The sequence below is a fragment of the Pantherophis guttatus genome, chromosome 13 (assembly GCF_059756535.1).
Source record: "Pantherophis guttatus breed Tessera chromosome 13, ASM5975653v1, whole genome shotgun sequence".
In the NCBI taxonomy this organism is placed as follows: Eukaryota; Metazoa; Chordata; class Lepidosauria; order Squamata; family Colubridae; genus Pantherophis; species Pantherophis guttatus.
The window spans coordinates 21,377,749-21,401,721 of NC_142075.1; the positions used below are offsets into that span (position 1 = coordinate 21,377,749).

The window sequence follows — 23,973 nt, forward strand, 5'->3', positions numbered from 1 at the left end:
AGATGCTCGTTTTGTATTCTTTTGGTTTTCATGCCAAGAAAAAACAACAACAAAAAACTCCAACAACGCAAAAGCTAGGCGTCTTTCTAAGGAAATTCCAGACTGGACTTCTGTGGTGTTTTGTTTTGTTTTTAAACTTGATTAGATTTAATTCCATCCTCACCACTTTTAAGAAGAAGCAGCTTCTTCATCTCCTCCCTGCACTTACTCAAACACTAAGAAAGGTCACGAAAGTGTAGTTAGTTAGTTAGCACTTAATTCTCTCCGTGGATGATATGTTTCATTAACACTTTGCCCAGGAGTGGTTTTCACTTACTTTCTCTACAAATGGGTGTGCGCCTTCCATGCATGCGCTCAGCCTTCCATGCATGAGGCCATCCATGCATGCGCCTGCCCTTCGGCACATGCGTGCACGCCTTCCGCCTATGCGCCCAGCCTACCATGCATGCACTTTGCTGGTGCGTGCACCTTCTGTGCATTCGCCCAGCCTCAAAAGTACAGAAGAGTCTGCACTTCCTGAGAATGCTCAGGAAGATAAATCTGTCTCAGCATCTACTTCCGTCCTACTATCGCAGCACCATTGAGAGTGTCCTGACATACGGCATTCTTGCATGATATGGGAGCAGCTCTGCAGCGGACAAAAAAGCTCTACAGAGAATCGTTAAAACTGCCCAGAATATCATCGGGCTCCAGCTACCAGCCCTGGATGACATCTTCGCATCTCTCTGCTTGAGGAAGTTGCATAACATTCTCAGAGACTCTTCCCATCCTGCTCACAATCTTTTTGGACTGTTGCCTTCTGGCAGAAGATGCAGAACAATTAAAACTCGGACCACACGTTTTCTGAATAGTTTTTATCCCAGAGCTATAATTGCACTCAACAATGAACTAAAGGGCCACCATCAGTGAGCTGTTGGACAGCATTACTTGGTCTGTTGTGTGGATGTTTGGGTGGTTTAGGGGTGGGGAATTGTGGTGGGTGGGGGTGTGTTTGGGGACTGTTATGTGTGTTGGACCTGGTCTTTGGGGGTTAAGTGAATTTCGTTGTATGGGTATACTGTGCATGCTGGCTGAGGAATTATGGGAGTTGAAGTCCACAAATCGTAAAGTTGCCAAGGTTGGAGACCCCTGCCCTAGACAGCATCTCATCTCCTGCAACTTCCAAGGTCATTCCCACAAATCCCATGACATCTAAACCATATACCTGAATAATAATTACGGATTACCTCTTTCTGACACTTTAATTTAATCCTGCTCAAAAAAACATATCCCCAGCTTCTTTGTCCGATGAAGAGAGACCAAACTGGGAGAGAGAGGCCCAAGTCAGCAAAAGCATTTTTTTTTTTTTTTTTTTTTTTTTACAGATTTTGCAATCTGCTGGAAAATTTTTGCAACTGTAGGAAGCTTTTTACAAAACGAAGCCTTACAAACATTTTGCAAAAATTCATCCTGGATTATTTTTTTCTTCAGCGTTTGATGACGCTGTTAATCCTTTCAAGGAAACACGCCAAGTCTATTTTCCTCCACAGCAAGGAACCAGGGATAATGTCAACCATAGCCTGACACGAAAAGTCATCATTTAGAATAGAATAACAGAGTTGGAAGGGGCCTTGGAGGTCTTCTAGTCCAACCCTCCGCATAGGCAGGAAAACCTACACCATTTCAATATTTATTTATTTATTTATTTATTTATTTATTTATTTATTTATTTTATAAACAAACATACAATACATAATCAATCATTCAGTGTATCATCTAGATGTTTCTATTGTTTCTTCACCTTATTCTTCCTCCTCCGATCTTCATTGTTCCTTTATTTTTCCCATTTCTTTATTATAACATTCTCCCCATACTTCATTTATTATAACATTTTCTTGTTTACTCTTAATAACTTTATCTATATCTCTTCTCTAACCAATTGTAAAATTGACTCCATATCTTGTAATATTCCGAACCCTCTCTTTCTTTGATTATCAAAGTCAGTCTATTCATTTCTGCACGATCTAATATTTTCTTAATTACTTCGTCTTCTGAAGGGATGACATTAACCCGAATCTGAAGCTTCCAGATTTTCCCCACCCAAAGGAAAGTTGAAGTCCCAGCCCAACACCCACATCAGAGGTGGGTTCCAGCAGGTTCTCACCAGTTCTGAAGAACTGGTAGCGGAAATTTTGAGTAGTTCGGAGAACCGGTAGTAAAAATTCTGACTGGCCACGCCCCCATCTATTCTCTGCCTCCCGAGTCCCAGCTGATCGGGAGGAAATGGGGATTTTGCAATATCCTTCCCCTGGAGTGGGGAGGGAATGGAGATTTTACAGTATCCTTCCCCTGCCATGCCCACCAAGCCACGCCCACAGAACCGGTAGTAAAAAAAATTGAAACCCACCACTAACCCGCATGTCCATCACAGAGGGCTCACCTTCTAAATGACACAACTGTGCCCACTGCAATGCAAAACAAACACTTGAAAACAAAAACAACTGCATGAACAAAACGGGGAACTTGACACCGAGACGCGTGTAGGCGGTATTGTATCTTGGCAATTGTTGCCCAAATATTGAGTAATGCATGTGGGACTTGCTTTGCTGAACTATTCCTGGAGAAATTTGGAGAAGCTCTCTCTCTCTCTCTCCAGATTCTTTAAAGATTGCAAAGTCGGATTAGTCTAGTGGGTTTTCTTTTTTGTGTCAATCAACCTATCAACACATTTCTTTCATGGATCATCTCTATTATCATTATTATTATTTTGGAAGTAATCATGGATAACATTAGGAAAACATCCTTTGTCCCAGTTTCTTCGATCTCATTCAAGGCCACGCTCAGAAGTTGATTGACTGAGGCTTACTCTCCAATAAGTCAGTAAAAAAATTTCTGCCTTTGCAATGTTTTAAAGGGAAAACAAACTAAGTTTGATCATTCTGGACAACCATCACTGGTGTGCTTGTCCAACATTCTGGCCTTGGCTTGTATCTTTAACAAGCCAGCTTTTCTATGGCAGCTTGTTCTCAGCAGGTTTACACGTACCACCTTGTTAAATGTGGTTTCTCCCAGCAAATTCATTCCCAAAGCCAACGTACGGCCACCAAGAGAAACATCTAGACGTGAAAGGAAACAGCTGCCAATTCCGTAGCTTGCACCGCCACCCGGCTGGCATCAGATTGACGGATAAATCCATATTTTCCACTGGCCAAATTAGGAACAAATAGGACAATTTCAGCCAAAGGGAAAGATTGATGGGGGACAAATTAAAAAGAACAGATTAGGATCTCAGGGTTTGAATTCCGATCAAGAGTAATGCTTCGATTTTTCTCTACCCGTTAATGACTTTTCTTTGCCTTGTGACCAAGGTAAAAAGGTAAAGGTAAAGGTTCCCCTCGCAAATATGTGTTAGTCGTTCCAGACTCTAGGGGGCGGTGCTCATCTCCGTTTCAAAACCGAAGAGCCAGCGCTGTCCGAAGACATCTCCATGGTCATGTGGCCGGCATGACTCAATGTCAAAGGTGCGTGGAACATTGTAACCTTCCCATCAAAGGTGGTCCCTATTTTTTCTACTTGCTTTTTTTACCTGCTTTCGAATGGCTAGGCTGGCAGAAGCTGGGACAAGTCATGGGAGCTCACCTCGTTATGCGGCACTAGGGATTCGAACTGCTGAACTGCCGACCTTTCGATCGACAAGCTCAGCGTCTTAGCCACTGAGCCACCGCATCCCTAGCCTTGTGACCAACATACACTCAAATCCCGTTTTTAAAAATGCTGAGGTTGATAGACAAAAAAAAAACAGAAAGGGGGAAATTTAGCTTTAGATCAATGGCAGAGGTGAATTCTACATCCAGAACTTCCTGGAAGCTTCTAACCCCGATTCTCTTTGGCTTCTCTCAACCGACAGAACGTCGGTTGCGTTGCATGCTTGCGAAGGCCTCGTCTGGGCCAACAAAACCCACAGAAGGACAACCGTGCCAAGCCAGAAGGGAACACATGGCTAAGTTTGTGAAAGTTGGCACGGGGTAAAATATGTCTCCTTATTAACAGAAGGGGCACATGGTGGCTTCCTCAGCAGTCAACAAACATCCTGCGTTTTGCCATTCGGAAGCCAAAGAAACACAGGAACAAAAGCAAATAAGAGCTGGGAATTCTTCTCTGGTTCTGAGTTCTAGAGAATAAGGAAGATGACCTTGCCAAAAGATATGCAGGTGCTGTTGACTGGACAAAGCTTTTCTCAAGACCAGAAGCTCCAGGGAGCACCTTGAAAGGCAGCTCAGGCAGATAATTTTCCTAATTCACTGAACTAAAAGAAGAAGGAGAAGGAAGATGTTTTTGTCAAAAGGCAACTGGAGTTCGTTTATATCCTCGAAGATGTTTCACTTCTCATCCAAGAAGCTTCTTCAGCCTGAGTGAATGGTGGGTAATGAAAGGATTTATTCTTCCATTCTCCAGTCAAAATCCTTCCTTCCTCCCTCCCTCCCTCCTTTTTTTTAAAAAAAAATTTGATTTATATGCCGCCCTTCTCCGTAGACTCAGGGCGGCTTACAATGCGTTAAGCAATAGCCTTCATACTTTTGTATATTTTATACAAAGTCAGCTTATTGCCCCCACAATCTGGGTCCTCAATTTACCCACCTTAGAAAGGATGGAAGGCTGAGTCAACCTTGAGCCTGGTGAGATTTGAACTTGCAGTAATTGCAGGCAGCTGATGTTAATAACAGTGCTTTAGTCTGCTGCGCCACCAGGCTCTTCCCTCCCTCCCTCCCTCCCTTCCTTCCATAGAATAATAGAGTAGAGTAGAGTAGAGTAGAGAAGAGAAGAGAAGAGTAGAATAGAATAGAATAGAATAGAATAGAATAGAATAGAATAGAATAGAATAGAATAGAATAGAATAGGGATTTTCTAATCCCCTGCTCAAGCAGAAAAACCTATACTACCATTTCAGATAAATGACTGTCCAGTCTCGTCTTAAAAACCTCCAGTGATGGATCGCCCATGATTTCTGAAAGCAAGTTTTCTGCTTAATTGTCCTCACTGTTGGGAAGTTTTTCCTTAATTCCAGATTGCTTCTCTCTTTGGTTAGTTTCCAACCATTGTTTCTTGGTCTTGCCTTCTGGTGCTTTGGAGAATAATTTGACCCCCTCTTCTTTGGGGCAACCCCTCAAATACTGGAATACTGCTATCATGTCCCGCCTAATTCTTCTTTGCTCTAGACTATCCAAACCCAAATCCTGCAATTCCTTCCTTCCTTCCTTCCTTCCTTCCTTCCTTCCTTCCTTCCTTCCTTCCTTCCTTCCTTCCTTCCTTCCTTCCCTCCCTCCCTCCCTCCCTCCCTCCCTCCCTTCCTTTCCCTTTCTCTGTCTCCCTCCTCCATCTTCCGCCTTTTCTTCTTTCCTTCCTTCGCTAAAATCGCCACATCTATCAATAAAAAAAAAATTATAGGCAGCTCCCAACGACATGGGCTATTCAATTATTTGAAATCAAATATTGGGGGGCTGCCAAACTGAGTTCCAATGGCCAGCGGGGGTCAGGGGGTAAGGAGAGAAGTCACCTTGCTAGGAAGCTGGGGGAAGCTAAGAAATCAGGGCTGTTAAGATGGAGACAAGAAGTCTTGAGAATGTGGCTTTATCAGTTTCCAGAAGATACAGCTTTCCCCATTTAGAGAAGCTGGGAAGCATTCCGAGACCTCTTTGGTGGAGGCTATCTGCATGTCTATGTATATTGACCAAATATGCAGAGTGTGAACGTTTAAAGAGCAGATATAAAGTCTGAAGAACACCTCCTGTCTCCAGAGGGAGGCGTTATGACTCCTGTTGTGCCCAGACAAACATAATTATGGAAGAGAGCTGGAAATTAACATGTTTGGCTTCAATTTCCAACATAGATGGTGGTCTCCCGAATGCATATTGAAGCATGCTTACTGGAGATCAGGGTCTCTATATAGTAAGGTAAAGGTAAAGGTTCAACTTGCTCATATGTGCTAGTCGTTCCCGACTCTAGGGGGCGGTGCTCATCTCCGTTTCAAAGCCGAAGAGCCAGCGCTATCCGAACACGTCTCCGTGACCATGTGGCCCTCCTTCCTTCCTCACCCTCTCCTTCCTTCCTTCCTTCCTTCCTTCCTTCCTTCCTTCCTTCCTTCCTTCCTTCCTTCCTTCCTTCCTTCTCTCACTTTCTAGCCTGGTATTTTAACCCCTAATCCAAACCACCTTCCCCGTCTCCAGCTGCTGTGGCATTTTGAACATGACCCTTTCCCCAAAGGAAATGATGATCTGGAGCCACTTAGCTGTGTGTGGCGGGAAGGCACACCCAATAGCTGTATCCCACATGCAAAACCCAGATTAATTTCAATTCAATTTAAACTAAATAAACAATAGATACTTTCCAAAATTCTCCATGGGGACACCCAGTTAATGATAGCAATTCTAACTGCTGGTTTAAAGTGCCAACTTAGGAGTCTCCTTAAAAAAAAAAAATAATAATCTGCTCAGAAAAGTTGTATGCACTCCATTCTGGATCACAGGAGCTGATAGAAGGGAGGGGGGTATGGTGGCATGAAGCAGCCACCCATATTCCAAGCTCAAAGGTCCCTTGTAATCAGTGGTGGGATCCAGCCGGTTTGGGCGAACCGGTAGTGAAATTGCTGGCTGGCCCCACCCTTTCCTGCCCCACCCCTTCCTGGAGTCCCCACGTGCCCCATTTTGGCTCCCAGATAAGTGCAGGGAGGCCTCCTAGGCCCAAAATGGGATGCAGGGTGCAGTGGTGCATTCCCCACCGTGGCCCGCTTTTGCTCCCAGGGGGCTGCAGGAGGCCAAGTGCTGCCTGTTAAACCCCCTGGCCACACCCACCAAGACACGCCCACAGAACCGGGAGTTTGAATCCCACCACTTTTTGTAATCCTAGGGATGGGGGGAGGGGAAGGTGGGAATGTCCTCTCGTCCGGCCCGTTTTCAGATCTGAACTTTGTTATTCTACTTACCCATTTCAACACCATCCCATTCAGTTATCATGCTGATGGAGAAAGACTGATAATATTGCAGGATCCGATCTGGATCCGAGGTTTAATCTTCTGAGATTTCGGACTCAGGCTGGACCCTTTAAAAGCTTTCTTGAGCTTTTAATACAATTTATTAGTTGGGAAAGGTGCTAGTAGACTTCTGATTTTTGGGCTGTCCTTCCAGTGGGTTATTATTCCAGAGATTATTCCTATGGCATATCTATGGGTGCTGTCAGTAGTGGGCACTAAGGGTTGCCTCTTATGTGTCTTGAGTTTGGGTTACACCTTTGATCCTTTTGGTCCATCAAACCCGAGGAAGAAAGAGCTTTGGAATATTAAGAAGCTTTGTCACCCTCAGTGACTAACTAGACATTTCCAGGAGGACTTCAAAGGCTCACCGTTAGACTAACTAGCAATCTTCAGAAACTTACTGAATATGCATGATCTTTTTTTTGCTCTCACGGCTGCTAATAACTGATGGTGATTAATATCCCTTATGAATGTGACCTATTGCCTTTTAAATTCTCAGCCAGGGGCTGCAATCAGTCTTGTCTACGGCAAGGAATTCCAGTTGCTAATCACAGAGGTGTTTTCTGAGTAGTGCCATCAACTAAAAGCATGGGCATGAGTTCACCTGGGCTCCCAAGGTTAGGGAGAAGGAGAAATGCATTTATACATACATACATACATACATACATACATACATACATAGGTTAGGGAGAAGGAGAAATGCATATATATATATATGCATATTCTTTCTAGCCAGGTTTTACCTACGTAAACTAAGTTTACGTAGGTAAAAGTTTAAAACCTGGCTAGAAAGAATATGCACATAAAAGCCTACGAAAAAGGAAAAAAGACTATATATATATATATATATGTAAGTTTTCACAGGTATATATGTTTGTACAGTTAATATTTCGGGTTTCTTCCCATGTAATTGTGAACATATCCCTAAAAGGGTAGAAGCGACGTTTCGACAGAATCTCATCTGCCATCATCAGGCTTATGTGAAGGTTCTCATAAGTTCTGGTAAGTTTATACATCTCCTCCCTGTAGAGGTTTGATATTTGTCTATGTAAGTTTTCACCTTCACATAAGCCTGATGATGGCAGATGAGATTCTGTCGAAACGTCGCTTCTACCCTTTTAGGGATATGTTCACAATTACACGGGAAGAAACCCGAAATATTAACTGTACACACACACACACATATATATATACATACACTTCCTTGGACTTTTTCCAAACTGATGCCCTCCAAGGGTATTTTCCCCCATCCTAGTCAACTTTGACATATTTTCATACATAAAGACCAAATGACTGTGGGAAGGAAGGAAGAAAGGAGAGAGAGAGAGAAGGAGAGAAAGAGGGAAGGAAGAGAGAGGGGGAGGGAGGGAGGCATGGAAAAAAGGAAGGAAGGAGGGCAGGAAAGGAAGGGAAGGAGGGAGGGAGGCATGGAAAAAAGGAAGGAAGGAGGGCAGGAAAGGAAGGAAGGGAGGGAGGGAGGGGGCAGGGAAGAAAGGAAAGAAGGAAGGAGGGAGGGAGGGAGAGAAAAAGGGAGGGAGGCAGGGAAAGAAGGAAGGAAGAAAGAGAGGAAAGAAGAAGGAAGGAAAGAGGGAGGGAGGGAGAGAAAGAGAGGGAGGCAGAGAAAGAAGGAAAGAAGGAAGGAAGAGAGAAAGGGAGGGAGGGAGGGAGGCAGGGAAGGAAGGAAAGAAGGAAGGTGGGAGGGAGGGAGGGAGGGAGGGAAATAAGGAAGGAAGGAAAGAAGAAGAGAGGGGAGGGAGGAAGGAAGGAAGGAAGAAAAGAGATGGAAGATGAAAGGAAGGAAGGAAGCATTTTGTTCACTTCCGATAGAGCCACCCAGAAACAGCAGCCCATTTTACTACCCACCTACAATGTCCAACGTCAGGATTTTCCCCACAGTAGCAATGGTGACACCCTGATCCAGAACGAGGTACAGTAAATAAGAAAGCTTTCAAGTTTCCTTTCCCTGGTGTTTGTGAACGATTGCATCCAGGAAGTGAGACAAGGAAGGCTGGGTATAAAGCTCTCTTCCTCCTTGAAGGCCATCCGGTCAACTCAAGCAGGTTGTGGGGATGGTTGGTGATAAAAAGAATATTAAATGGCATTTGCAGATAAGGGGAGTTGTCCCATTTAATGGGCATTGCAGATCTGCTGAGCTATTAAGGCATTTATTATCACTGTTTGAGGAACCAGAAATCCACCTCATGAATTTCCCATCTGAAGAAGACAATCCTACCGCAAGGACTAGCTTCCTTGGGATGAATATTTTCAGACGCACTGCTTCAGACTATGGAGGCTTTGCTTAAGTACGGTAACACGTGCCGACTAACACAGCCATCTTCCATTAAGTTTTCATCTTCTTTCCCAAAACTAACTGCAACGCAGCTCAGAGGAAACGCCAAAAGTTAATTCTGCCTGACATAACCAACTCTTTTGTTCTGACATTTCTTATACAGGTAGTCCTCGGCTTATGACTACCACAGAGGGAGGGCAGAACGCCCATCGTTAAGCAAGGAGCTTGAGTGGTGCCGGATTTTACAACCTTTTTAGAGTGGCGCTGTTAAGCGAAGCACTTTATATATATTTATAACTCGCCATGGCCAACTTAACATGGCCAACTCAACATGGCCAACTCAACGCGGCCAACTCAACGCGGCCAACTCAACGCGGCCAACTCAACACGGCCAACTCAACACAGCCAACTCAACGCGGCCAATTCAACATGGCCAACTCAACACGGCCAACTCAACACGGCCAACTCAATGCGGCCAACTCAACGCGGCCAACTCAACATGGCCAACTCACATGCTGGACAACTCGCTGTGGCCCAATTTAACCATTCTATGTAATGATGTAAAAATAAATCAAGATTATTTTAAGTTTCGCCATTCCCATTTCATTGGATCTCTCATTTTGCATCCTTCCTTTAATGATTCCGTTCTACCATTTCTTTGATATGAAGAGTAACTCTTGTCCTGCGGCGAGTTGGCCACAGCAAGTTGACTGTAGCGAGTTGGCCATGGTGAGTTGGCCGTGGTGAATCGTCATAGACCCCAATCGGAACAGCTACATTGCAAGTCAAGTTAGGTTAGTGATTTAAGTGTTAAAGCCAATCACCAAACAGTGGTTTGTAATGTCAAGGAACGCCTGTATTAAATGGGCAATCCTGGTTGAAAGAGAGCAAGCAGGACAGGGGAAGGAATCCATGAAATACCTTCTCTACCACGTGCTTCATTTCTTAAACCTCAAAGGCATCTCCCCCACCCTCTTTCAGCCCACATATTAAAAGCCCCGGACGCCTGCTTCTTTCATTTTGGCAAAGTTGTCGTGTAAGCTGATTGTAATTAAAATCAACACTATTGGGCTCGCTAAACTATCCCTTATGGCTTGGAAAGTTGGACTGCACAGCATAAGGTTGCTTTGCAACCAGGTAATTCTACTTTTTTAAAAAAAGAAAGAAAGAAAGAAAATGTAAAGCCCTCTTAGGTTTCCTGGGGCTCAGACACTGAATGGAAAAAATGAGAAAAAACAGCACCAAAGTTAATTTTGGCCATTACTTTCCTCTTAACTTCTCTCTATCCCAGGGAATTAAGGTTGTCGGTTGAGCAAAAACAAAACAAGACAAAACAGAAGGCTAGAAAAGAAAAAAGGGGGGAAAAAAATCCTAAAACAAAATGAAAAGCACCCAAAGGCCAGACAAGGAATACTGGATGGAAAGTGATCGAGGAGAGATTCAACCTAGAAATAAGGAGGTATTTTCTGATGGTGACAGCAATCAACCGATGGGACAGAAGTTGCCTTCGGAAGTTGTGGGAGCTTCATCCCTGGAAGCTTTCAAGAAGAGACTGGACAGTCATCTGTCAGAAATGGTGTAGGGTCTCCTGCTTGGGTGGGGGGTTGGACTAGATGACCTACAAGGTCCCTTCCAACTCTGTTAATCTGTTAATGTTGATGCTTGTCTAAAGAGACGGGCGAAAAACGAATCTCCCTTTAATTTCACAATGAAAATATCCCCATGGATGAACAAAGCCTGCCTTAAATACGTCCACAACTGGGGTCAGGGTTCCAATTGTTAAACAAGGCAATGAAGTGAATCGCTCCCAATTTAATGAACTTTCTGTCACAGTTGTTAAGCGAATCATGTCCTCGTTAAGCAAATCTGGCAGGAGAGGGCTGAATTTTTGAACTTGAAGGAACCGAATATATTGGACAAGTGGAAGGAAGGAAGTGTCTTATTGGATGTGTGGATTTCAGCTCCCAGAATTCCCCAGGCAGCATGCTAATAAACTTTGAGATGGGTTGACTTCAGCTCCCAGAATTCCCCAGGCAGCATGGGGGCATTTCCCCACCCAGGAATTCTGGGACTTGAAGTCCACCCATCTCAAAGTTGCCAAGATGGAGCAACATTGATCTAGACTTCAGCATTGCATAAAACTGTCGCACCCTACAATTGTCCTCATCCCTGGGGTTCATCCCTCTGGCTTTGTTCCTTCTCTTCCCCCCCCCCCAAGGCTTTTTTCCTTGTCTCTCCCCCCCCCCCCCCACTTTTCACTAGAGAAAACGCAGAGAAGATTCTGTCCACACTGAATTAAGTTTCTCACCAGGATTAAGGAATTCATTTTGATGGGAGAACCCAATTCAAGTACTTTTCCCTGCTCCCTAAGAACATCACCTCCCTCTCAGAGCCCAACCCACCTTGCAGAGTTGTTAGGAAGATAGAGTCCACCCCCCAACCCTCACTCAGCCACCCCCAGTTATAGGTGGAATGATGGAGCCATGTTAAGTCTCCGTTGGCCAAAACTCAAGAACCAAGCAACCCCTTTTCCAGCTAATAAATTTAATGAAAAGGGGGTACGCTTTGGACAAGCTTTTAATAGGAAAAAGGGTCACCTAATTCCTGATTTTTTTCCCCCCTTCTTAGATTTCCCAGGGCCTGCCAGATAGACGGGGTTCAAACTAACCCCGGCAAGCTGCCAAAAAAACCTACACACTTCTAAGCTGCATGAACACTTTATAATGCCTTGGTAAGGCCACACTTGGAATTCTGCATCCAGTTTTGGTCGCCACGGTGTAAAAAAGATGTGGAGACTCTAGAAAGAAGGCAGAGAAGAGCACAGAGTAGTAACTGTGAGAGGGATTTTGGAGTCTTAGTGGACAACCAGCTAAATATGAGCCAGCCGTGTGCAGCAGCTGCCAAAAAAAGCCAACACAGTTCTAGGCTGCATAAACAGAGGGATAGAATCTTTCGCCGTGCCCTAAAAACTTTTCTTTTCCATCAAGCAGGGCTGGTGTAACCCCACCCCCCCTTTTTCTTTTAGCCTTTTAAATTGTCAATAGGTTTTAGTTTGAATGTTTTCAATTTTGGGCCAAAGTCATATAATTCTTTTAAAATTTTTAAATTTTGTAATGGTATGTGTTTCAGTTCTGGCTGTGCACCGCCCTGAGTCCACTAGGAGAAGGGCAGGATACAAATTGAATAAAGTAAATAAATAAATAAATAAATAGAATCAAGATCAAGTGAAGTGTTAATACCACTTTATCAGGCCTTGGTAAGGCCACACTTGGAATATTGCATCCAGTTTTGGTCACCACAATGTAAAAAAAAGATGTGGAGACTCTAGAAAGAGTGCAGAGAAGGGCAACAAAGATGATTAGGGGACTGGAGGCTAAAACATAGGAAGAACGGTTGCAGGAACTGGGTATGTCTAGTTTAATGAAAAGAAGGACTAGGGGAGACATGATAGCAATGTTCCAACATCTCAGGGGCTGCCCCAAAGAAGAGGGAATCAAGCTATTCTCCAAAGCACCTGAAGGCAGGACAAGAAGCAACGGGTGGAAACCTTCCTCCTCCTCTTTCTCCTCCTTCCTCCCCCTCCTCTTTCTCCTTCTCCTCTTCTTCCTCCTTTTCCTCCTCTTTCTCCCCCTCCCCCTCCTCCTCTTTCTCCTTCTCTTCTTTCTCCTCCATCTCCTTTCTCTTTCTCCTCTTAGGGGACTGTAGGCTAAAACACATGAAGAACGGTTGCAGGAACTGGGTATGTCTAGTTTAATGAAGAGAAGGACTAGGGGAGACATGATAACAGTCTTCCAATATCTCAGGGGCTGCCCCAAAGAAGAGGGAGTCAAGCTATTCTCCAAAGCACCTGAGGGCAGGACAAGAAACAATGGGTAGAAACTAATGAAGGAGAGAAACAACCTAGAACTAAGGAGAAACTTCCCGACAGGGAGAACAATTAATCATTGGAACAACTTGCCTCCAGAAGTTGTAAACACTGGAGGTTTTTAAGAAGAGGTTGGACAACCATTTGTCTGAAGTGGTGTAGGGTTTCCTGCCTAAGCAGGGGGTTGGACTAGAAGACCTCCCAAGGTCCCTTCCGACTCCGTTACTCTAGTTCTAATTTGCCAAGAAAGTTGCAAAGGCATCGAAGTGCCCTAGCAACACAACCCCGTTTCCCACCCGGCCGCTTGACTCCGCATTGGATGGGGGGGTACCTGAAGTCGCTGTAAGGATGGATGATCCAGAAACCGGCGGATTTGACCCTCTCTTGTTCCCTCTCCACCGCCTTCTGGCTGCCGAACATCCGCAGGGAGAATTTGTTCACGCCGGGCTGCAGCAGAGCGCCGAACTGGCGCTGCATGAAGCCGGCTTGGCCCAGCCGAAGCTCGTCGTCCGGGCTGATCTGGTCCCCCGAAGCCCCGGGGCTTTCCACCTTCACGAAGGCCGCGTCGGGCGGCGCGTCCTGGCGGGGAGCGGCCGCCGCCGGGGTGGAGGAAGAGGAGGAGGAAGGGGCGGCGGCGGCGGCAGTGGGGGCGTCCGCCAGGCCCGGGGGGCTCCGCTCGTCGCCCGGGGAAGCGGCTTCGCCTTCGTGGCCGATCAGGCGGCGACCCTCGCCCGAGTCGTGCGGGTGGCGGCTGGCCAGAGACGAGCGGCTGCCCTTCAGACGCCGACAGTCGCCGTTGGTGCTGCTCTTGGCGCACGGCCGGCCAAGCCCACCGGCCGCCGCCTCTGCGCTCTCCGCAGGGCCGCCTTCCGAGGCTCTGGATCCCGGGCCGGGCCTCGACGGCTCCGCCGAAGCTCCTGCGGCCGCCGAGGGCGAGAGCGGGTGAAGGCGGATGCTCTTGCGCCGGGCATCTTTGCAGCCACCGCCTCCTCCTCCTCCTCCTCCTCCTCCGCCTTCACCTCCCCCGCCGCTCTCCTCCTCCTCCTCTTCCTCGTCCATCAGCGAGGCTTTGGGCGCGATCTGCTGCGGGAGGCTGTAGAGCCGCTTGCGCATCGACGGCGGCAAGCGATCCATGGCCGGGGCCCGCCGCGAGCAAGGAGGGCGATGAGCCCCAGGCGGTGGGCGCAGCTTGGAGGGCGGAGGGGAGACCCGGCTGTGCCAACCGTCTTTTTCTGCTTCTTCTCCACCCAGCCGGCCGGCCGGCCGGCCCCCCACCAGCGCCAGGCTCAGGGGGCGGCCGCCAGCTGCTCGGACGCCGCGCTCGTCATCTCCTTGCTGGCTGGGCTGCTCTTGGAGACGGGGTCCCCGCCGGGCGAGGGCCGAGGAGCAGGGCCGGCAGCCGAAAGAGCGGAGCCCTCCAGGGAAGCCGCCCCTTCCTCCTCCTCCTCCTCTCCCTCCAGGCGGGGGGCGGCCCCCCCTTCCCGGCTAGCAGTGGGGGTGCTGGGCCGCCGCCTTGAGGGACCCACCGAGCCGCTTCAGGAGGCCAGTGAGCCGGGGGCGCCGCCGGGACATCTCGGCCGGGAGGTTCCCCGAGGACAAGTCCGGCGCCGCGTCTGCTTCTTCCCGAAAGGCGACATCGTCACAAGGAAGAGGATGATGGGGAGGAGGAGGAGGAGGAGGAGGAGGGCGAGAAGCGGGAGGGCGGCGGTGCGGGGCGCAACAGCCGCGCACGCGGCGGCTCGGATCCAAAGCGGCGGCGCAGGGCAGCCGGCGATCACCAGGACTTGCGCGCCCCGCTTGGGGTTACATCATTGCTGCTGTTTGCTCCCATCTCTCCGGGTTCAGGCAGCAGCTCCGGAGCCTGGGAATATTCAGGAAGGCGGCAGATCCGATTGGGTTGCCACTGGAGTCCCCGCGTCCAATCGGCTGGGTCTACCTGAGCCGGCGCCCGGCTTCTTAAAGGGGCAACACCTTGGGAGGGGGCGCTCGGCCCTGTGGGGGGGAGGTAGGGGGAATTAAAGGGAGGGGGAGAGAGTGGGGAGGAGAAAGAGGGAGAAAGAGAGAGATGTGGAAAGAGAGAGAGAGAATGAGAGAGAATGAGAGAAAGAAAAGGGGGGAGGGAGGGAGGAAGGAAGGGGGAAAGAGAGAGAGAATGAAAGAGAATGAGAGAGAGAGAAAGAATGAGAGAGAATGAGAGAAAGAAAAGGGGGGAGAGGGAGGGAGGGAGGAAGGAAGGGGGAAAGAGAGAGAGAATGAGAGAGAATGAGAGAGAGAGAAAGAATGAGAGAGAATGAGAGAAAGAAAGGGGGGAGAGAGAGGGAGGGAGGAAGGGGAAAGGGGAGAAAGAGAGAGATGTGGAAAGAGAGAGAGAGAATGAGAGAAAAAAGGGGGAGAAAGGGGGAGGGAGGAAGAGAGGAAGGAAAAAAGGAAGGAAGGGGAAAAGAGGGAGAGAAAGAGAGAGATGTGGAAAGAGAGAGAAAAAATGAGAGAATGAGAGAAAAAGAAAAGGGAGGGGGAGAGAGAGAGAAAGAGGAGAAAGAGATGTGGAAAGAGAGAGAAAATGAGAGAATGAGAGAAAAAGAAAAGGGAGGGGGAGAGAGAGAGAAAGAGGAGAAAGAGAGATGTGGAGAGAGAGAGAGAGAATGAGAGAATGAGAGAAAAAGAAAAGGGAGGGAGGGAGAGGAGAGGAGAGGAGAGAGGGAGAGAGAGAGAATCAGAAATAAAAAAGAGAGCTGGTAACACCCAGGATCTGGGTTTAGATTGTCCTTTAGGTGCCAATTTTAACCCAACCGTCTCTTTGCCTCCCTAGAGCTTTAGAAATCCCTCGTTCCAGGGGAAGGAAAGGGGTCTCTGTTTAGCCCCCACCCCCTTCCTCCAGCAAACATTTGAGAAATCCCTCTCACTATTTGGGTTGTTTAAAAGAAATCCCTCCCCTAACTTCCTGAAAACTTCAAACATATTGAGAGGGCCAGATCCCTTTCCGTTGCCCCCTCAAAAAGTGACTGGTTTCCCCAGTATATTTCCAGCAAGCTCTTTTCCCATTTCCACCCCCACCCCCACCCTCAGAACGATAACCCTGCGAGGTAGGCTGGGCTGAGAGAGACGGTATTTGCCGTTTCTTTGAACTACTCAAAATTTCCGCTACCGGTTCGCCAGAACCTGCTGGATTTCACTCCTGGTCTGCTGGCGAAAACGGAGCTCAGGAGGGCCGCATGTGCGGATCTGGATGGGGAGAAACCGGCTCAAACTCAACCCTTCCAAGACTGAATGGCTGTGGTTCCCGGTAGACTAGTACCTCTGCTAAATCCTAAATAATTGTCACATGACCATCAAGCCACGCCCACAAAATAAGCCACGCCCACAGAACCGGTAGTAAAAAACTTTAGAACCCACCCCTGCTCAGGATGCTCCATATTTTGCCCAAAATATAGAACAATTAGTAAAAAAGGATAGGGGACATCTCTATCGTGGGTGATTTATGATCGTCCTTTTCCCTGATGTCCAATGGGTGAAGGAATGCCAACTTGAAAAGGCTCCCGACAGCCATCTCCGTAATTGATTGCTATATAATCTATATAATCTTACATAATTTATTCGCTATTACTTTAGGACCTGGCATTTGAATCAGCTGATATCTTTCTTTCTGGACCAAGTGTGGGATTTAGATGTAATTATTATCTGGACAACAAGACAACAATTATATATAAAGTGTTGGAGAGGTTATTTAGTACCCTTTTTGTGCACTCTGTGGCGAACGGTTAGAAATGAGAAGCCAAGACAGCGATTCCAATGGAAAAAGAAGGAGATTAAGATATACATTTCAAAGCCATTCGCCTTCCAGTGTCCAGGTAAGAAAAAACAAATAAGAGCATTTTGCCAAATCATGAATCTACTCTTAGGTGATACTGCTGATGATGCTACCTAGTTGGGTAATGAAACGTCTGCAAGAAAACTCCCCCCCTTCTTCCTCTCCCGCTTCCTCTTCTTCCTCTTCCCTCCTCCTCCTCCTCTTCCTCTTCTTCTTGTTCCTCCTCTTCCTCCTCCCCTCCCGCTTCCTCTTCTTCTTCTTCTTTCTTTTTCCTCCTCCTCTCCGGCTTCCTCTTCTTCCTCTTTCCTCCTCCTCCTCCTCCACTTCTTCTCTCTTCCTCCTCCCCTCCTGCTTTCTCTTCTTCCTCTTCCCTCCTCTTCTTCTTGTTCCTCCTCTTCCTCCTCCCCTCCCACTTCCTCCTCTTCTTCTTGTTCCTCCTCCTCCTCCTCTTTTCTCTTCCTCCTCCCCTCCCGCTTCCTCTTCTTCCTCTTCCCTCCTTCTCCTCTTCTTCTTGTTCCTCCTCTTCCTCCTCCCCTCCTGCTTCCTCTTTTTCTTCTTTCTTCCTCCTCCTCTTCCTCTTCTTCTTCCTCTTCCCTTCTCCTCTTCTTGTTCCTCCTCTTCCTCTCCCTCCTCCCCTCCCGTTTCCTCTTCTTCTTGTTCCTCCTCCTCTTCTTCTCTCTTCCTCCTTCCCTCCCCTCCTGCTTCCTCTTCCCTCCTCCTCTTCTTCTTCTTGTTCCTCCTCTTCCTCCTCCTCTCCCGCTTCCTCTTCTTCCTCTTCCCTCCTCCGACCTCACTTATCAAATTGATGTTCAGGACCATGGAGAGCTCAGTATAAGGTTGAGTTGCCAGACCACAAAGGAAGACTTTTGAGATGCGGCTTCCATTCTAGGCTGGAGGCTGTCCAAGAAAAGTCAGTAGGTGTGGTGTGTGTGTGTGTGTGTGTGTGTGTGTGTGTGTGTGTGTGTTTGCATATGGATATGAAGAGGGATGGTGGCTATTAATTTATTTATTAAACAGATTTGCAGCTTCTCAGTTTCTCACCGGATCTGTTTGGCCAGAAGGAGTTTTCTTTTTATTTCTATTTATGAAATGGAGTCACTCCCACAGTTGGGTTCGACTCCAGGCAGTTTCACAAGTCTAAAAACACATCGACGACACAAACTCGCACAACGGAATCTGTGGCACAATAAAACGAGCCAACAGAACAGAACGAAAGTCAGGATTGATGGCTCCGCAATCGGTCGCTGAAGCGATCTTGTGCTCTTAAGACCCTGCTCTTCCGACAGGCAGGGCTAGCTTCATAATTGAGTTTTAAATTTGGAATTCTTAAATTTTTGGGTTTTTTAGTTAATTGGCCTTAAATGCAATACTTTTAATAATTTTTTTAAATTTAAATTGTGATATTTGTATTGTGTTTTTACCTGGCTGTACACCGCCCCGAGTCCTTCGGGAGAGGGGCGGTATAGAAATAAAATTATCCTTATCCTTATCCTTATCCTTATCCTTCCAGAAGAGGCTGAATAGAGTTGATATTTATTTATTTATTTATTTATTTATTTATTTATTTATTTATTTATTTATTTATTTTTCTATGCCGCCCACTCTCCGAGGACTCTGGGCGGCTTACAACAATTGACAGTCTACTAAATAGCATATTGCCCCCAACAATCTGGGTCCTCATTTTACCCACCTCGGAAGGATGGAAGGCTGAGTCAACCTTGAGCCGGTGAGATTTGATCCGCTGATCTGCTGAACTAGCAGTCAGCTGAAGTAGCTGCAGTACTGCACTCTAACCACTGCACCACCTCGACTCTCTTGCCTTTTCTTTGAATGCATTCCATTCATAAGAGCTATATGTAAGATCATACCAACCAAATTTTGCCAGGTGATTATCTTGTGGAACGTGTTTGGGCCACACTTTGCTAAAGTCACTCTCATTAGAGACAGTTGGGGAGGGAGAGCAAATTCATGAAAGGATGAGAGAAAATACCATGTTTCTCCAAAAATAAGACCCTGTCTTATATATATTTTTTTTGCCACCAAAAAAAGGCACCAGGTCTTATTTTCGGGGGGGGGGGACATCATCCACTGACTCACCTCACTTGTGTGTGTGTCACCCCTGGCCTCCTTTTCACTGTCAGAGGCCTTCAGGAACTTCTTCGGCTAGCAAGGCTTTCCGGGAAGGTCTCTGCAGCCGATAACAGAGCTCCAGATTGATCCGGAGCTCTGTTACCGGCTACAAAGGCCTTCAGGAAAGCCTTCCCGGCTGCAGAAGAAATGGGCCGGCAAGGCAGGTGGTGTCAGGACAGTGATGAAATCCAAATTTTTTCCCTACCGGTTCTGTGGGCGTGGCTTGGTGGGCGTGGCAGGGGAAGGATACTGCAGAATCTCCATTCCCACCCCACTCCAGGGGAAGGATACTGCAAAATCTCCATTCCCACCTGGGGGAAGGATATTGCAAAATCTCCATTTCCACCCCCACTCTGAGGCCAACCAGAGGTGGCATTTGCTGGTTCTCCAAACTGCTCAAAATTTCCGCTACCAGTTCTCCAGAACCTGTCAGAACCTGCTGGATTCCACCCCTGACAGTCAGGGTATGTGAGGCCTGGCTGCAACTGTCCACAGGTAAGTAGTAGGGCAGCTCCAACCCCCCATTCCCACCCTAGCTAAATTTTTATCCGTGCACCCTGGAGTGGGCGGGGTCTTAATTAGGGCTTATTTTGGGAGGGGGTAGGGCTTATATTGGGTGCACATTTAAAAATCAAGCTAGGATTTAATTTCCGAGTAGGTCATATTTTCGGGGAAACACGGTAGCATGGAAATTCTCGTTGCTTTGAGTCTCTGCTTACCATGAACATAAGAGCTCATTTTATAAGAACACAATTGGGGTGAAATGTTCCCGGTTCGGACCGGATCACCCGATCTGGTAGCAATCGTGGCGGGTGGTTCAGAGAACCGGTAGCGATCACGGTGCGAGGTTCCACCCACCCGCCCGGTTGTCGTTACTTCCTGGTTTTAACCAGGAAGTAATGTGTTTTGTACCCTCTGCGCATGCGCAGAAGGTTTTGCTATTTGCTTTTAAAAGTACAAAAAAAAAAAGGCTCTGATGATCATAGCTGAGCTGCGCGATCGTCAGAGCCTTTTTTTTTTTTTTACTTTTAAAAGCATTTTTTTACAACCTATTCGGATGCGCAGTGCGTGTTTGGTGCGCAGCCAGCAAACCGGTTCAGATTTCAGCACTGAACATCAACAGAATGACCATTCTGAGTGGCTGGAAAGGAAACGAGATTCAAAAATCTGCTTCCCTCTGTAGTCTAAAAAAAGAGCAGAAGCTCCATCTGGCCATCTGAAAACAGTTCTGAGCATCTGATAAATGTTTTGTAAAAACGGTATTTCTTCCCTTCCAATTTTTTATTATTTTTATTTTATTTTATTTTACACGTTCCCTCCACGTTTCCAATGGTTGTCGGGTGAAAGCTATCTTGCATCTGAACTCTTTAAGAAGGAGGTAAAGTCATAAGAGCCTTGTAGTACAGTGGTCTAAGGCACCCTGTTATTAAGCTGGATATTAAGACCAGCTGCCTGCAATTACTGCAGGTTCGAATCTTGCCAAGGCTCAAGGTTGACTCAGCCTTTCATCCTTTCTAAGGTGGGTAAATTGAGGACCCAGTTTGTGGGGGCAATAAGCTGACTTTGTATAAAATATACAAAAGAATGAAGGCTATTGCTTAACGCATTGTAAGCCGCCCTGAGTCTCCGGAGAAGGGCGGCATATAAATCAAATTAAAAAATTTAAAAAAAAATAAAAAAAAATCACAATCTTCCTAAAATGAAACCTTCTTTGATTTCGTCTGTTTAAATTTGGAAGTCTCCCAAAAAAGATGAAGATTCAAAGTGTAGGAGATCAAAACCCATTGTGTACTCCTGAAGTTGAGTTATCAATGATTTTGCCCTGCTCCTAAGAAAAATATTTGGGGTCCCGCTTAAAAGGTTAAAAAATAAAATAAAATAATTAACCAGGACGTGAATCTAGGGTGTGAGTTCGAGACCTGCCTTAAGTAGAAAGCCCATGAGATGACCAAGGAAGTGAAGTTCTATGTATCTTGAATGTTTCCACATTACACTTCAAATATTAGCAGATGCCTGGCAGGCTTAGATTAGATCAGATTAACAGAGTTGGAAGGGACCTCGTAGGTCATCTAGTCCAACCTCCTGCTTAACCAGGAAACCCTACACCATTTCTGACAGATGGCAGTCCAGTCTCTTCTTGAAAGCCTCCAGTGATGAAGCTCCCACAACTTCCAAAGGCAACTTCTGTTCCGTTGGTTGATTGTTCTGTCAGAAAATTCCTCCTTATTTCCAGGTTGAATCTCTCCTTGGTCAGTTTCCATCCATTATTCCTTGTCTGGCCTTCAGGTGCCTTGGAAAATAGCTTGACCCCCTCCTCTCTGTGGCAGCCCCTCAAATATTGGAAGGCTGCTATCCTGTCTCCCCTGGTCCTTCTCCTCACTAGACTAAAGGTAAAGGTTCCCCTCGCACATATGTGCTACTCGTTCCCGACTCTAGGGGGCGGTGGTCATCTCTGTTTCAAAGCCGAAGAGCCAGCACTGTCCGAAGATGTCTCCGTGGTCATGTGGCTGGCATGACTAAATGCCAAAAGCACATGGAACGCTATTCAATAGACTAGCCATGCCCAGTTCCTGTAACTGTCCTTCATATGTTTTAGTCTCCAGTCCCCTAATCATCCCGGTTGCTCTCCTCTGCCTTGATATCAAGGTGGCATCACCAAACACATTTTGAAGCTCAGCCCATCTCTCCGGTCTCTTACGGTGAGGGGGAAAAATGGAGAAAAGAGTGCAGAGAAAGCTTAGGGAAAAACAATAAATAAATGCCTCTGTTTGAAATTAGATCCCAATTTTTATTTTTTTTTTAAAAAAAAGATACCTTAAAAGAGAGTGAAAGAGCAGCTACCATTCCTAGCTAATATCTTGATGGGCTTCGGCTCATTTTTCTGCACTCTAGTATATAATAGATACTTGAGATGAGGTTACTTGGAGGAAAAAAAATATAAGTATTTTTTTTTCAAGCTCTCCCATCAGTAGGTCTCAATTTCCCAGATGGAGGAAGATGCACAAAACATCAGACAAAGGATGATGTTATAGACACCATTGTTCATAGACAAAGGAAATGATATGAGCCATGAGTATTAATTCTCTTGCCCTCTGAATATGAAGCTGTCTGATACAACTGATATAAACTATTTAAAATTAATTAACCACTAAAATTAAAAGCGCCAGGGTGGCACAGTGGTTAGAGAGCAGTACTGCAGGCTATCAGAGATATATGATAGATGACAGATGGATGATAGATAGATAGTTAGATAGATAGATAGAGATAGAGATAGATAGAGATAGATGACAGATGGATGATAGATAGATAGATGATAGATAGATAGATAGATAGATAGATAGATAGATAGATAGATAGATATTTACCCATACAACCACCTCTCACAATACTAGACAATACAGTATCAACAGTAGAGACCTTCAAATTTCTAGGTTCTACCATATCTCATGACTTAAAATGGACACCCAACATCAAAAACGTCATCAAAAAAGCCCAACAAAGAATGTTCTTTCTGCGCCAACTCAGGAAGCTCAAACTGCCCAAGGAGCTGCTGATCCACTTCTACAGAGGAATGATTGAGTCTGTCATCTGCACCTCCATAATTGCCTGGTTTGGTTCTGCAACCCAACAAGACAGACACAGACTTCAGAGGATCATTAGAACTGCAGAAAAAACAGTTACTACCAATCTGCCTTCCATTGAGGATCTGTATATTGCACGAGTATATAATCATAATGAAAGCAAAACAAAACAAAATGCAAAAAGAACGCGTCAGTTATCGTTATTAGCAAAAGTCACCTGAGCTGGAAACTTAGCTTTCTTTTTCCCTTCCGTATTTATTCTAGCGCTAAAAGTTGCCTGCAGAAATAAAGTCTGCTGGGGGGGTGAGGGATGAGAATTTTCATAGCAACTTCTCACATTTTCCTGGGAGGTGCGACAGTGCCACCTAGTGAGGAAAGCTGGTTCTGTCCTCCTCCTGATTTGTTGTGGTTAGTTGCGAAGTCGTGTCGGACCCATCGCGACCCCTTGGACAACGTTCCTCCAGGCCTTCCTGTCCTCTACCATCCTCTGGAGTCCATTTAAGCTCACGCCGACTGCTTCAGTGACTCCATCCAGCCACCTCGTTCTCTGACGTCCCCTCCTTCTTTTGCCCTCCATCGTTCCCAGCATTAGGCTCTTCTCCAGGGAGTCCTTCCTTCTCATTAGGTGGCCAAAGCATTTGAGTTTCCTCTTCAGGATCTGGCCTTTTAAAGAGCAGTCAGGGCTGATCTCCTCTAGGACTGATCAGTTGGATCGCCTTGCAGTCCAAGGGACTCGCAGGAGTCTTCTCCAGCACCAGAGTTTGAAGGCCTCCATTCTTTGGCGCTCAGCCTTCCTTATGGTCCAACTTTCACAGCCATCCATTGCAACTGGGAAAACCATCGCCTTGACTATACGCACATTTGTTGGCAGGGTGATGTCCCTGCTTTTTAGAATGCTGTCTAGATTTGCCATGGCTTTCCTCCCCAGGAGCAAGTGTCTTTTAATTTCTTGGCTGCAGTCCCCATCTGCAGTAATCTTGGAGCCCAGGAAAATAAAATCATCACTACCTCCATTTCTTTCCCCATTTATTTGCCAGGAATTGAGAGGATCGGATGCCATGATCTTAATTTTCTTAATGTTGAGTTTCAAGCCAACTTTTGCACTTTCCTCCTTCACCTGCATCAAGAGGCTCTCCTGATTTAGCCCAGGCAAAACAGGCAGAAATTTGTCAAATTTGTGTCTTTTGGGCACCACGAGCAGCTTTTGTGATGTGTGTCAATCAAACGAAAGAAAGGGAGGAGCCTCGTGGTTTGGAGCTGCTGTCGTTCATTCTGCATTCGACTCGTTTGAGC

The 23,973-nt window shown here is 46.4% G+C and overlaps 1 protein-coding gene across 1 annotated transcript in view; it reads right to left on the reverse strand.

Annotated features, from left to right (window-relative positions):
* Positions 1 to 14,386, reverse strand: part of HCN4 (hyperpolarization activated cyclic nucleotide gated potassium channel 4) — a 55,915-nt gene extending 41,529 nt beyond the window's left edge. Inside the window, exon 1 of the mRNA XM_060689464.2 lies at positions 13,493 to 14,386. Coding sequence (XP_060545447.2) covers positions 13,493 to 14,295 — 803 coding nt within the window. The 5' untranslated portion in view covers positions 14,296 to 14,386. The remainder of the gene's footprint in view (positions 1 to 13,492) is intronic.
* Between the last annotated feature and the right edge of the window lie 9,587 nt (positions 14,387 to 23,973).